The 14,047-nt window shown below is 42.0% G+C and overlaps 1 protein-coding gene across 2 annotated transcripts in view; it reads left to right on the top strand.

The window, feature by feature from the left end:
• dpr6 (defective proboscis extension response 6) overlaps positions 1 to 14,047 on the top strand; it is a 102,318-nt gene that overhangs the window by 51,996 nt on the left and 36,275 nt on the right. For both annotated transcript variants that reach the window (XM_070286100.1, XM_070286099.1), the window contains exon 3: positions 13,569 to 13,810. In XM_070286100.1, the coding sequence (XP_070142201.1) occupies positions 13,569 to 13,810 (242 nt within the window). The remainder of the gene's footprint in view (positions 1 to 13,568; positions 13,811 to 14,047) is intronic.

The raw sequence follows: 14,047 nt of genomic DNA, 5'->3' as shown, positions 1-14,047 counted from the left end.
CTTTTCAATAATCATATAGATTTAAATTAAACAATTAAAAATGTAATAAAATTCCATAGAAAACTCTTCTTCTCTGCAAAGTTCAACGCTCTTTTTCCCTCATTCTGCAACCTTCTGCAGCTTGCTTAACTTTTGCGATAAGTATTAAATATCACCTAGCACAGAGAGAGTTCATTGCCCCAAGTATTAATAATTGTGTCTAACTTTTATCTCCAGCGCCTTCTGGGAGTCGCTGATGCTTTCGTGCCATTAATTATTTCGCGAGCGGGTAATAAACTAGCTGTGCCGTGTTGCGCATACGCCGCGTGGTCCAGTCTTGTTGGCGGTCATCGGGGTTAGCCACGCGTTTCAAGCGGTTCGAGACCGTTAATAAAAAGCTACCATGGCCGTGTCTCGTGTTTTAAGGTGTCTATAATTCAGGTCGTTGTCCGCTGCCAGTTTTGGCCGTGTTCCGGCGAGCATGCGAGTGTGTGTGTGTGAGTGCGCCGTGTGTTGGCCACAAAGTGCGCATTAGTGCGATTGCATAACATTTGCCAAGAGAAGAGGAGAGAAAGAATGGAGCAGCATACGGGCGACATGAAAAGGCGCTTCCGAAAAACTGGTAGCAACAATCCCGAAACGAAACCGAAACGAAGCCAGACCAAATCCTTATGTATGCCGCCGCCGATGCAGCTGCTGTGGCTACGTGCTGGCTTTCCCAGTTCACCCCTCCTCCTCCCAGCTTCCCAGTTTGCACAAAAGTTTGCACAACACCACAAATTCTCGCAAATTTCCAGCTGCCAGCTCATAGTTGGTGATAATTTAAGTCGGAAATTCGGATGTTCAAGGAGATCTCCTCCGCAACCCACCGCCTTGTGTGCTTCGCCTGCACGTAAACCAAATCCGAATCCGTATCCGAATCTAGAGAAGAAAAGTGCTGCTCCCCCGAACCCCACATTTTCCTCTTTCGCCAACACAAACACAAACGTAAATTGCAATTACAACAAGTGCAATTGCAATGGCAACACGAATGCGAATCCGAACAGTAATCAAAGCCAGGCAAGGCAAAAATTGTGAGAATGCAATTATGGCCAAGACAGCATGCTGCAGGGGGGGGAGGGGAAAGTGGGGCCACAGCTGCCATAAAGTAAATAAAAATACTCACACACACTCTCCCAGCACACAGGGTGGGCTGTCAAACAAACCGAAAATGAAATCATTGTCAATTCATAAAACTGAGCAAAAATGTTACAAATTGCATTTACATATGCTGCAGCAGCACGCACGTTCCGCTTGGCCATTACGGCGGCCATTATGCTTCATTGCGAAAGGCGCTGCTTGACACAGATGCAGATACAGGGGAAAGTTGGCCAAGCAGGACAGGATTGGGGGGAGGGAGAGATGTGTGGCAGCAAGTGGCAGCATTGCAGCCCTTCGGGCTAAGCCCCTGGCAGCCATGTCGTTTATTTAAGATGACAGCAGCAGCAGCAGCAGCCAGGAGCAGCACCACTAGTTTTGGTCAAGTGGGCAAAACATATTGCAGCCACTGTGTTACACTGGGTTTATGTGATAAATATACATACGCGTGTTCCTGTAGATATAGGCAAGCGATCAGGGGAAATATGAATAAGTGCCGGGAGGAAAATATATGTAAAAAAGTGTCGGCTTGTCGGCTTGGCGAATAAAAAATAGGCAGCCATCCATAATAACTTTGATGCCATCTGGTTAATAAATTTCTTTAGGAATATTAATTATAAGAATTTAATAATTAATTTTTTAGGTTTTTAGGAGCTTTTAATATCCTTTGAAAAATAAATACAAGTAAAATAAAATAAATAAATAAAATAAATACTCGTTTGAGGAAACAGCTCTCTAAAATTTATATATATTTTAAATAAGGAAATAAAATAGTAAAATACAAATATATGTCTAAGACACAAGTTAACTTAGTGTTCATTTTATTATATATTTTAATTTCTTATCAATTTCCAAATATTACCTTAAATTTCCCAGCAGTATAGCATTATCGCGATTCTGCTCATTGTGTAAACTCACAGCTTCAGCTTCTGTTGCAAGTGTTTTCGACTGGGCACTGACCTTGTTTTTGCCGCCTCGAGCGTAATTGACATTTATTAATTGGAAAACAATAATTCGCCTGCCAAAGTGCCAGGGAGCCATCGGAGTTTCCCGGCGACGACGACGACGACGACGATGCTCTCCCGGCTCTTGGCTGCCTGCCAAGTGGCATTCTTTGTTGCAGGATGATTTATTTGCCAGTCCAGAGAAGTGGAGCGATAACATGCTGCAAGGCCAGCTGGTCGCCCGGTAATCAGTTATGCAGGCAGCGATTAAAGGCCGTCATCGGCAGGAAGCGCTGAAATATTCCGCGGCCGCCAGCTGCTCCCAGTTTGCTGCTCCTGGTCCTGCCACTCCCACTCCTTCCACTTTCACTCCCGCACCCTATCTCTCGTCCCATTAAAAGCTGTCAAATTTTAATGTTTTACATGGCAGGCTCAAAGTGGCAGCTACAGGCGGTGGCAACATCATCATCGTCCACATTTTCCGGGCATGGTCATGGCACCTGTCTGGCCCGTTTCGTCCCTGCCACACACCAGACATCTCCGTGTCTACCCAGGCAGTAAACATTAAAAGCACATAGTTTTAATGAAGCAGCAGGCGAGAATCTACCTGTACCAGGATGCAGAGTAGTTGCCGCGTGTCCTTGTACTTGCTTAACGGCCGCCTGGCACACGAGGCGTATGTGGAACGTGGTCCCAACACGCGATAAATTCATTAAAGAACTGCGGCCGGCTCGCAAATCTGGCCTGACTAGTCTCGCGGGCAATGTAAAATAATATATAGTGCAACACAAAAAAATCTTAACGATGCCATAAGGCAAAATGTAAAGAAGATAAGGTTTTAAATTTAATTTAAAACTGGGGAAATTTTATAAGAAGTTGCTTTGAAAACTTTCCCAAAATCGGAGTCTTTCTATTTATATATTTTATTATCCACTCGGGTCAAAGACTTGGTTGTAATCCTCAAAATAAGAGGAGTTAATTTGACCACATTAACGTGGTTCCCCTTTACTCACAGTGTACTAGGATGCATATAATTTTTTTTTAAGGACGACCAGCTAGCCGTGAGCAGTGAGCTGCGAAGCGCACACGTTTATAGATTAACACATTTTTACTGCTGAATGTACTAATAAGGCGAACATTTCCACTTTGAGTTGCCCCCAGGAGGGGCCCCTTAGTGGCAGTAGCTCGATTCCAGGAGAAGGGCCAGGAGCTGGAACATGAGCAGGACCGGCAGCCGGCAGGACCTGCTATCTCCCGCAGAGGCAAACACAGGAAAGCTCGTACGTGAGCACGTGTGTGTACTTTCGAAATTTATAGCACCGCCCCGACGAGGTGGGCGAAGGGAACAGAACGGAAAATCTGGTGGAAAACCCAGGGAGCACTGCACGAAGTCAGGTGAAGAAAAATCCTGGGGACGGGCAGTGTCGAAAATAAAGCAAAGCCAGGCGGGTAAAAAAAAAGTATAACATTCAGTGCGCCGAGTCCCGCGGGACACGGTTCTCCCAGGCAGCCAGCCAGTTAAATGGCAAGTCCCCGGGGAGCGCTGGATTCCCTCCCAGCTTCGATTCCCGATCCCCGATCCTCCACAATCCCCCATTAAAATCCGGCCACTGCCACGTCTCTAGAGGTCTGGCCACGGCTTGGAATACGGCTCCTGTTCGCCGTGTTGCTATGTTGTGATTTCGGCCACTCACTGGGAATGCACACACATGCTGCTGGCTGGTTCCTGGCTTCCAGGTTTCCCCGCTTTCCTGGTCTTCCGGCTGCAGCGCGTGCCAGGCACAGGCAGCTGATTCCGTCATCGATGGCAGGGAACTCAAATAAACAGGAAAAACTTAAAGAACATATTTTAAATAAACAGGAAAGGTTTATCTTTAATAATTTATTTTACAAAATTTAAGGAATTTTTGACTTCAGACAAAAGGTATTTGCTTCTCTTAGTATCTTTGAGGATTTTATTTGATTAATATCAAGTTTGAATACTATTTTTTCTCTTAGTGTGCGACTCAACTCCCTCTGCAAGCCGTGGCTTGACTTGTAATTACCACTGCATTGTGGACTTTTATTTTCTTTGTTTGCCAGTCACTTTACGTTCGACCCCTGGGAGTCTGCTGCACCTGACATCGATTGAATTACTGTTAAAATATTATCGCACAGGTCCTTCTTTATCGGGGAAGCGGGATAAAAAGCTGGATTTCAGATTAGCTTGTCGCGCACCTGGCCAGTTAGACTCAACCAGGTGGAAAATGAACAGAGAGACCCGCCAAAAGGGATAACTTTTCCGCAAAAGGGTTAATTTATAGTCTAAAAACGAAAGCAGCCCTTTTTGATTTTCATTTCAAGCCTTCAGCCATTTGGAAAAATCATTTCGATACATGGTTATTGTTATGTTCGCCCCGCACAATCATAAGCCAAACAAAAGCATAAAAAGCGAGCATAAATTATTTAAACTATTCAATTTGCCGCTGCCAATGAGCATGTGTAAATCATTCGCGCCCAAGAGTGTAAGCCATAAAGTGCTTAAATGCTGTCATTTCAATGCATTTCACGCAATAAACAAAAAGCACATTAAATGAGCTCACAAAAACATAAAATGGCATCAACTATAAATTGAGCATTTCAAACAATAAAATATATACGAAGCTAGCGGAGCGAAAGAGTGAAAGTCTGATGGCAGAACAAAAAAAAGAGGGAAAGCTGCTCATCAATGCAATCATGCACGCATAAAAATCCCAATTTAATTCAATCAATTCGTGTATGTGCGGTGCCCGGTTCTTGTATTTCTTTTGAGGTAAAACCCACTCAACGGAATACAAATTGCTGGCAACGAACTTAAGTTGGAGGAGGAGACCCAAAAAGGACGATGGATGAGAGGGAGCCGGCTTGGAAGCTGCAGATGAAGCCAGAACCAGGACTGACTGGAGCTTGTGTCGCAGTCGAAATAGTCTGATGAATTTCTTCAATTCAAAACGTGACTGACGCAATGATTGTGCACGTTCCTCCTCGTCCTTCCATCGCTCTATAACTAAGTGCCACTATGTAAGTGAATAACTGTCACTGCACAGATCCCGACACATCCTGCTTAGTCCTTCGTTCGGATTGCTCGTCATCAGTGTCGCCAGCTCGGTGGGTTTTTAGTCAAAGAATGGAGGATTTTTATAGAGCTGAAAAGTATTTTCTTTTTGGTTTATTTTATAGATATTATAACTATTGAAACTCCTATGTATATAATCATATTATTGTTTACTTTCCAAAGGATTTTGCTAAAGAAAATATAATTTTAAGGTTGACCAGGACATTAAATTGAATTTTACAAACTAATTTTGTTAAAATAAATAAATATTAGTAGGTGAAAATATGTTTCATATTCATTTAGTTTGTTAAAATGATTTAAAACCCAGTCCTTAGCTTTTTTCTTTAGCTAGTTTTGCCGGGCATTACTGTTACCCTGCCATGTGTGTGCCCAATAAAGATGGCCTGACTGACGGACGAGCAGACGGGAGGGCAAAAGGACGAAGAGACATGGCTAAGCATGCCATAGTTGGCACTTTTAAGTCATTTGCTACGTTTTAACTCGATTCCAATGCGGCCATCAGCCAAAGGGCCACTCAATCAAACTCGTGTAGCCTCTGGACGGAGCTGCGACTGCAACTTGCAGGCAAAACGCGTTCGGCAAACAAGTTGGCCAGCAATGGCACCCAGCTCCTCTTCCTCCTCCTTCTCCCTCCCAGAATAAGCCACTTGCATATGGAAAAGCTGGGAAAAAAAAATACCAACTGAGGGAGTTCTTAAAGCCAAAATCCTGTCAAAGTTGCCAGCACGTTTTGCGGATCTGCCATCGAATTCGTGATGGCCAAAAGTGAAGCTTTCGCTGAGCCATTACTCGAGCCCAAAGACTGGAAAAAGCGACATTTTAGCCTTGGTTTTGTGATTGTTGCATTTTTCTTTTACAATTTTCGCACCCCCGCCAACAAGGGCTTTTGGGGTTCGACTTTAGTTGCCCATTGATTCGGAGCCGAATGTGTGTGTGTGCCATTTGGCCAGATTGTGAATTATTTAAAAATGATTTATTATATGATTGTTTGCTTTTGGTCCTGCGGTTGCCAGCAGCAGCAGCAGCTGTGCCGACTTACAGTGGCGCAAATGAACGGAAAAGTGCCCAAAAAACGCATGGTAGTGGGTGCAGGCTACAGTTCCACTGTGTGTGCTAAATATTTCAATGGATGCAACGATAAAAGAAACAACAATCCAACAATCTGAGCAAATCTATTGTGTTTTCATTTGAATTTAATATTTCATTGCGGCAGCAGGCAGAGCATCCAGAGCACCCAGAGCATTCACAGCAGCAATTGCAATCGAGTTTGCCTTTTGCGGTTTGCCGCCAACTGTAAATATGCCTTCCCCTCCCAGAGACAGAGTGTGTTTGTGTCTGTTTTGGCCGAGTGTTGTGACATGTCACTCGCATGGCTTCAATTAAAATGTCTACATTGCGGTTTCCGGTCTGGCTGAGGAGGAAAAACATTAAACCCCAATACGAATCCGAGTCCGATACCGAAACGCTTAACCGACATTCATCGAGATACCCAGCTGCTGATTGATTAAGTTGCTTGCATGTATAATGCAGAGACCGCACAACACCTGGCCAATCCTGGCCAAAGGATCCCATTCAATCCGGTTTCAAGATCCAATTTACAGGAAAGTCCCTGCCCGCTGTGAGCCAGGGCAATGATAATAAATTGTGCCTTAAATTGCCGCCTGACCCACTTCAATTTATGTACGTGGCAGTTAAGGAAAAACCATAAATTTAAATTGAACGAACGAACCCAAAAAATTAACACACGCAATTAAAATTCTACAACAGCGGCGGCGGCGGCGTCATTCAATCCAGGCAAATCCATGGCCAAGTGACATTGTGACCGACTCGCTCGCTACGGCTCCCTTTTGGGTCCAACTCAAGGCCAAAGGCTGACCCTTTTCCAAGTCATTGAATAGATTTTTTTCACACACACACAAAGGCACAGGCACAGGCACAAGCATACATAAAAAGGGACCTGGGAAACAGGGTTCCCAGGACCAAGGCTGACCCCCATTAGGGCGGAAAGGCATTACACATTCTGATTGGAAAATCTATGATGATCATTAATAAAATCGAGACTAGTGGAAAATGCCAAACAATAACAGACGGCAATGGGTCCAGCTCTAATCATGGATTCACCAACTAAATTGTTGGCCAAAACCAAAGGCTAAAACTAGAATTTGATTTCAATTCGCATGCAAATGTTGCACAAAGAGAAAAGGACTTATTGCTTGTAATTTACAATGTCTTCAAAATAATAATATTTTTTATATTAAGAGAATTTGTATTGTTTTAAAACTATATAAAGAAATGCACACAAAAGGCAGTTTAAATATAAAAAAATATGTATCTGTCTTTAAAAATGACTAAACATTTGTTAAGACCTATCTTGAGTTATAAAAATAGATTTTAATTGCATTAGAATGTATTTCTGTTGATCCCACAACCTTCTTTTAAAGGATTCTAAATCATTTTAACATCCCATTTCATTACAACAAGAAGTAGCTATAAATTTCATAGATACTTCTCCCTGTTGTGTATGTTATTGTGTTTGGCTTTCCGTGTAAGTAGCTACATGCATTTATGCGCCCAACTTTAGTTAGTGCAAATATTATTTTAATATCTGCTGAAGCCTCTACGTTTGGGCCGTCCCCAGTTCAGTTAACCCGGGGCTCGTCTTTTTGTGTTGAACCTGGCTGTTTTGCTGCTGCTGTGGAAGTTGTTGTTTTTCATTCTGGCCAAACTTTGAGCAGCAAACAATGCTTCATTATAAGCTTCAACCCATGCCAGAGGTGATAAGCCATGCCAGCACCAGAGCCGGCACCAAAAACCCGAACCTAAACTGGAACCAAAACCAGAGTCTGGAGAACCAGGAGAGAACCAGGAGAGTGGAGCCACATCCCAGCCAACTTCTTGTATAAACTTCACTTTATGCTTTCGGCTTTCAATGCCTCAAACATTCGCACACAATCTAACCGAGGGGAAAGGCAAGTCATGCACTTGAAAATAATTCTATTTTATTATAAAACTTTACAAAGTGTTTTGTGTTATTAATATTTTCTGCTATTTTTATATACAAAAATAATTATAAAAATTCTTAAATAACATTTTTTAAGGACCTTTTTGTTCAACTATCTTTTCCAAGGCCTAGTTTGGAGCCTTGATTTTTTTCTCCGTGTACACACTCTCTTCTTTTAACTTACTCACATGCCATTTGCTTGTACTTTGTATGAATTTTACGAATATTTCATAACAAGAATTATGCTTGAGTCTGAGCCGGTGAGTGTAGTGTGTGTGTCTGTGTGAGTTGTTGCCTGTTCTTGTTGTCGTGTCGTATCGCATGTTTTGTCATACGAAGTGGCTATGCAAAGACAAACAAGCCGGAACAACAACAACAGCAACAATGGCTACAACCACGGCCAGAACGCTGCACAAAAATGTTGTCAATCAAGGTTGAAGATAACAAGAGACAAAGACAGGGGCAAACACAGGATGCTAAGCCCTTAAATTGCCCCAGACAGCCGGGAGAATGTGTCTTGATTACACGTTAGTGTCTTCTCTGTGCCGTCGTATCCCGAAACAAATTAAGTGGAACCATCAAATTCCTCAGGCACAAACTATTTCCTTTGGAGGCTGTCGAGATTTATTTTTCATAGCATACTTCTATGGGCTCGTCAAGGGAAAATAAATAAATTTGTGGGTTGAAGTTTACCTCAAAATCTCGAGAAGCCAAAGTCTGTATATGTATCCTTAACGCTTCCAATGAAGTAAGGGAACCCAATTGGAAATCAATCATAGCTTGCTAAACATTTACAATATCTATTTGGAAAGCTTTTTTGTGCTAGCTCTAAATATTGATCGTGAGAATTTAGGAAATGTGAAATTTTCCTGAATTTTTTGTCATATCTTTATAGAGTCTCAAATGACTCCTGTACTGTACACTATTAGAGTCTAAATATATATAATAAATACTGTGTAAAAACAAGAGAAAACACAATATCGAATATTAGAAATTCAGCTCGTTTTTGTCGCTTATAATTTACCATTCATTTATTTATTTATGTTAATGAAGGAGCTTTTAAGCGTGAAGGTTATGGGGACAATAAATTGTGGGACAGAGCGTAATTTGTTTACATATGTTATTAGATAATTATATTTTCTTTAATTATGAATTAATAATAAGTATATTAGCGTATTATTATTATAATTTAAATAGGCATTATTGACACTTTATTTATTTTTATTTCAGAATTAGGAATGTATGATGAATTTTCAATCGCGCTTTAAGTTTCATTTGGTTTTCTACATTTTAAAGGCCACTTGGACTCGGAAATGCCATCAACATTTTATCTTTAATAAATCCCACATAAATAAGTTCTCTTTTGAGCAATATTTAACTTTTAAAGTTGAATTTATGAACTTGTAAATCACTTATGCCCAATTAATAAGCTCAACTTTTATGAAGAACACGATCAACTCCGCTGGCAAGGGGGCTTGGCCAGCCTTTCATTATGTTTCCACTGTGCTGCCTTCACTTTTTCCTTCACTTCTTTGGGGGTAATCATGCGAGCAATTAAGCTGCTCTCGATTGACGCTAATTAATGAACAGCATTAAAAATTATTATGTGTGAAGCGAAGAAGCAGAAGCCGTACAAATATGACAGCCTGTTCAAGGGGCTTGCAGCCTGCGATTGCCACGCCCACATCGGCTCCGACACACACACACACAATTTCAATTTTCGTGCCGTGTAATTTGCGCGGATAATTTATATGCATGGCAGCCGGCGTATAGAAGACGCCGCTCATCCCGCCGCCTCGTCCTGACGGCGATATTGCTCCTGGTGCGAGATGAAATAAATTTTGCAGCATCATTTAAGCTTAATTAAGACGTCCCAGCCGCAAGCGATGATGGCCAAAAGAGCCGAGCAGAGCGAGGCCACAAAAGCCTCTCCCAATGCACCGTGTTCCACATAAATAAATGAGTACGGAATTGTGGGGTTGAGTGGTTCCGCGGCTGACTGAAGTGGCGGCCGCGTGCATATTCGAGGGCCAACGTCTCTCAATGCCCATTTGATTTCCAGCCAACTCACGATTCCACGCATTAAATCGCTTAGACAATGTCAAAAGGCATCATTACTCAAGGAGCCGCTGGCAGGCCACGTCCAAAACCCCGTCCAATTGCCCTCGTCATCTCGAATGAGTGGTGCGATAAAGCAGTTAGGCAGCAGAATGATAGAGAACGTTACAGCCTCGACTGGGCGATACCTGGTAATAAAGAAATAAATAAGAAAATCTAAGAAAAATCTAATAAATATTGGTGAGATATAAGGATTTCTTCCTAGACCCCTGATCCTGATTAATAAATAAAGCCTCATATCACATAAGTTTCCCCAAAATAAGTATTCCCTTCTACCCCACAAATTCCTGGGTATAAGAAGACCAAGAAAAACTGGTAACAAGTGGAAATATATACATAGTAACCAAGAGAAAAAGGAGGATTTCCCTGTAACTCTATTCCCAGCCAATGTTGATTTTTAATTACCGCAAAGGCAACGAAATGTAACGATATTTACTATGAAATTCAATGCCATTAAACACAATTAAGTGCGTTGGGATGCCCCCCTTTTTTGCTAAATTACATCCCCCGGAACATAAGCAGGCAATTATGGGGGGCAGAAGGGTGACTTTGCCAGCCCCAAAAATTCATTGAGGCAACGGTTCAAAGTGTTGCACATTACGCATCATTTCAGCCGACTTTCAGGACCCGCGGATTCCCCCTGGCTTTCCCTGTATATATCCCTATCTCTACGAAAAACTGGAAATGGAAAAAAATGCCGAAACAAAAGCGTGAAAATTGCAAAAGTTTTCTTAATTGCTCCACGCGGCGGCTCGTCAACGTTGTCGAAAATTAAGGGCAAATATGCAAAGTCATTGTGTGGATGTGGAGAAAGGGCGGTCTGCGGGGGCGGCCCTGAGAGGAGGTGACTGGTGGCACAGAGCCTAGCCAACGTAATGATTAAGCCAAGCCCTCCTTCTCCCTCCTCAAATGCCGAGAAAAACCCGGGTGGGAAAATGCGGGGAGCAACTCACTCGTCTCGCACTTGCACACATGGAGCTTTCCCAGGAAAAAGGCCTCAAATGAGGCACATTCAGCGGTGGCAATCGAATTCGAATTTGCCATTTCTTAAAGGCAGCTCTTAAAGCGGAGACCTGGTGTTGGTTTTGTGAAAAAGGTTAATGGAAAGAAATGCGCTCGTTTTAAATTAGTAACAAAGAAAATAATAATACTAAATAAAGGAAATATAATAATTAATTCAGATATTATTGCATTTAAATTAAAGAATGGAGCGATATAGTCAGATAAGAATTTCTAATGCAAATGAGATGCCCTTTTTCTACCACTCCACTTGTTGTTATACGAAACAACATCCCACTTCTGAGATTTCAAAGCAAAAATTAACTAAATTTCTGATTTTATACAACTAAAAAAGTTAGCAATGGCGATTAACTTTATAACTTAGTATAATAGCTCTTTAATGTCTTTCTCTCCATACTCTCCATCAATGAAGGCTCTCATCTATTATTTCAGTAACAAACTTTATTATCTTTAAATAAAGGATAATAATAATTCCCGCCCCAAAGCTGCTTGCAACGACCACCGCCACACATTGCATGTCTTGGTGTGGCAGTGCGGGGAGTAAAGGCAACATTAACATGAGTGTAGTTAACAAACCACTAAGCTCAGCAGCAACAAATGCGAGTCGCAGGATGGAGGATTCCGGATGCAGCAGGATGCAGATAGACAGACAGGGGAGCAATTGCCAGCTGGCTAAGTGGTGACTGTGGTGCGGCAGCCACTGTTTTGTGGGGCAACAGATGCCAATTGCCAAGTGGAGTTGTTTAAATTAAATGCTAAATTTACTCAAATTTCCAGGCATTAAGCAGATTGAGCAAAAGGATAGAGATGTCACTGGGTAAAAGGATATATTATATACATTTATGCCTCTATATACTCTTCAGATTTAATTAGGGTTTAAGCTGTATCTTCCATATAATAAATACCTTAAATAAGATTTGTTATCGATCTGATAAATCTCTATTACTTGTGTTTCTTAAGCCTTAAATTATAGCGCATTCATCTCCTATATCGATATTTAATTTCTAATTTTCAAGACTCAGACACGCCCTTGCGCAAGTAGCAAAAGCGGGCGTATATTCCAGCTGGCTTTTGTTAAATGAAGCCGAAGCTGTGGGTTTCTATGTATGTCTGCTTGTGAGCATTTAAACGCGTGCATGTGGAAAAACAGTTTTCGAATGAATGCAAGTTTTAATCCTTGAAATATGATTTGAGTGCAAATATTTTGCATAACCATGAGCTCGACAGTGAAAAGGGTTGGCCGCAAAAAAAAATAAAACTAAAATGGCGAGGAAAGGAGAAGACTTGCGGTTGCAATATGCGTATTTCCATCTCTGTGGGTATGCGTGAGCAGTGACACAATTCCGCCTGCGATGTGTGCATATGTGTGTGTGTGCACTTGTACTTGCCAACCGCAAACACTTCACTCGCTTGAAGGTTGCCCCCCTTTTTCCTCTAACCCCAGGTTCTCTTTTCCCCCAGGCAAATCCTGAGCCAAAGGACCTCAGTGGCACAGTGCTCTTGGTGCTGGGAAAACATAACTAATAAATATAATTTACGAAATTCCTCTGATGCCACATTAATTGCACAAACGGAAAGTTAAGTCAACAAAATAATTAAATATTGCCAGCAAACTAATTATGAACTTTTAGAAAAAGTTTAAGCCTATATGGTAGTAATAATTAATAATATTCTGTTTAATAAAATATTATAATATTATCCATATGTTGGCTTTTTAAGCTTAGTGCTATATCTTTATATTCCTTTGACCCACTGTGTTTTTTTCACGCCGTCTGGCGCTTTAAGAACGCATTGGTTTGGGCCCCTCGGACATCATTCAAATTGAGAGCAAAGGCTTACGGCCCCGATACCATGGCCCGGGGCCACTTGGATGCACCTTTCGACCACAGACAGAGAACGGAGCACTTTTAATGAGCAAAGTTTGGGTGGAGGATAGGATGAAACTGCATCCGGAGAGTGTTACTCAGTCTGTAAAAGCCCGAGAGAGAGAGTGAATGAATGTAAATGTCATTTTGTGCCGGCAGAGTGTGGGTTGCATGCTACACGAATTTCTTGCCAACAGCTGCACTTTGGGTTTTTAATATTTTCGCGGTGAACCGCACAAAGATAAAAGGTCCTCTTCCCCCCCTTTTTGCTCACTTGAATTTGCATATATACATATATATGTATGTACCTGGGAGGGGGGATAGGCGGATGCATTTGTGTCTATTTTTTGCAGCTTTTGACTTTTTCACACACACCGAAATTCACATGACATTCCGTTTTCTCATTGCAGACATGACCAACGGCGGCGTGCAGGGACCCATCGAGGGCTACAACTCGCTGGACGACCTGCTGACCACCACTCCGACAGCTGGACAGGCGGCCATGCTATTGCCCACCGCGCCCACCGCCGCCTATACGCATCCCAAATGGATGGAGCCCTACTTTGATCCCTCGACGCCGCGCAATGTCACCGCTCTCATGGGCAAGTCCGCCTATCTCAGCTGCCGTGTGCGCAATTTGGCCAACAAAACGGTGAGTTTAGGCTTAAAGATGATGCAGTTGAAGAAAAGGAAGAGGTTTTTGCAGAATAGAATAGAGTTATATATTAATTGGAAAGCTAATTATCAAATATTATAAGCTAGACTTTATTTAATAATTTAATCATTATTATTATAAAAAGTTCTGCATTTTCCTTTATTGTTAGTTTGTAATATATATTTTTTTTCAGTGCTTACCTGGCTCTGTGTGTGTGTTGTGGTGTGGGACTTT

The sequence above is a fragment of the Drosophila kikkawai genome, chromosome 3L (genome assembly GCF_030179895.1).
Source record: "Drosophila kikkawai strain 14028-0561.14 chromosome 3L, DkikHiC1v2, whole genome shotgun sequence".
Lineage (NCBI taxonomy): Eukaryota > Metazoa > Arthropoda > Insecta > Diptera > Drosophilidae > Drosophila > Drosophila kikkawai.
Note: the sequence above shows the minus strand (reverse complement) of the source record. Positions and strands in the feature narration are given on the sequence as shown.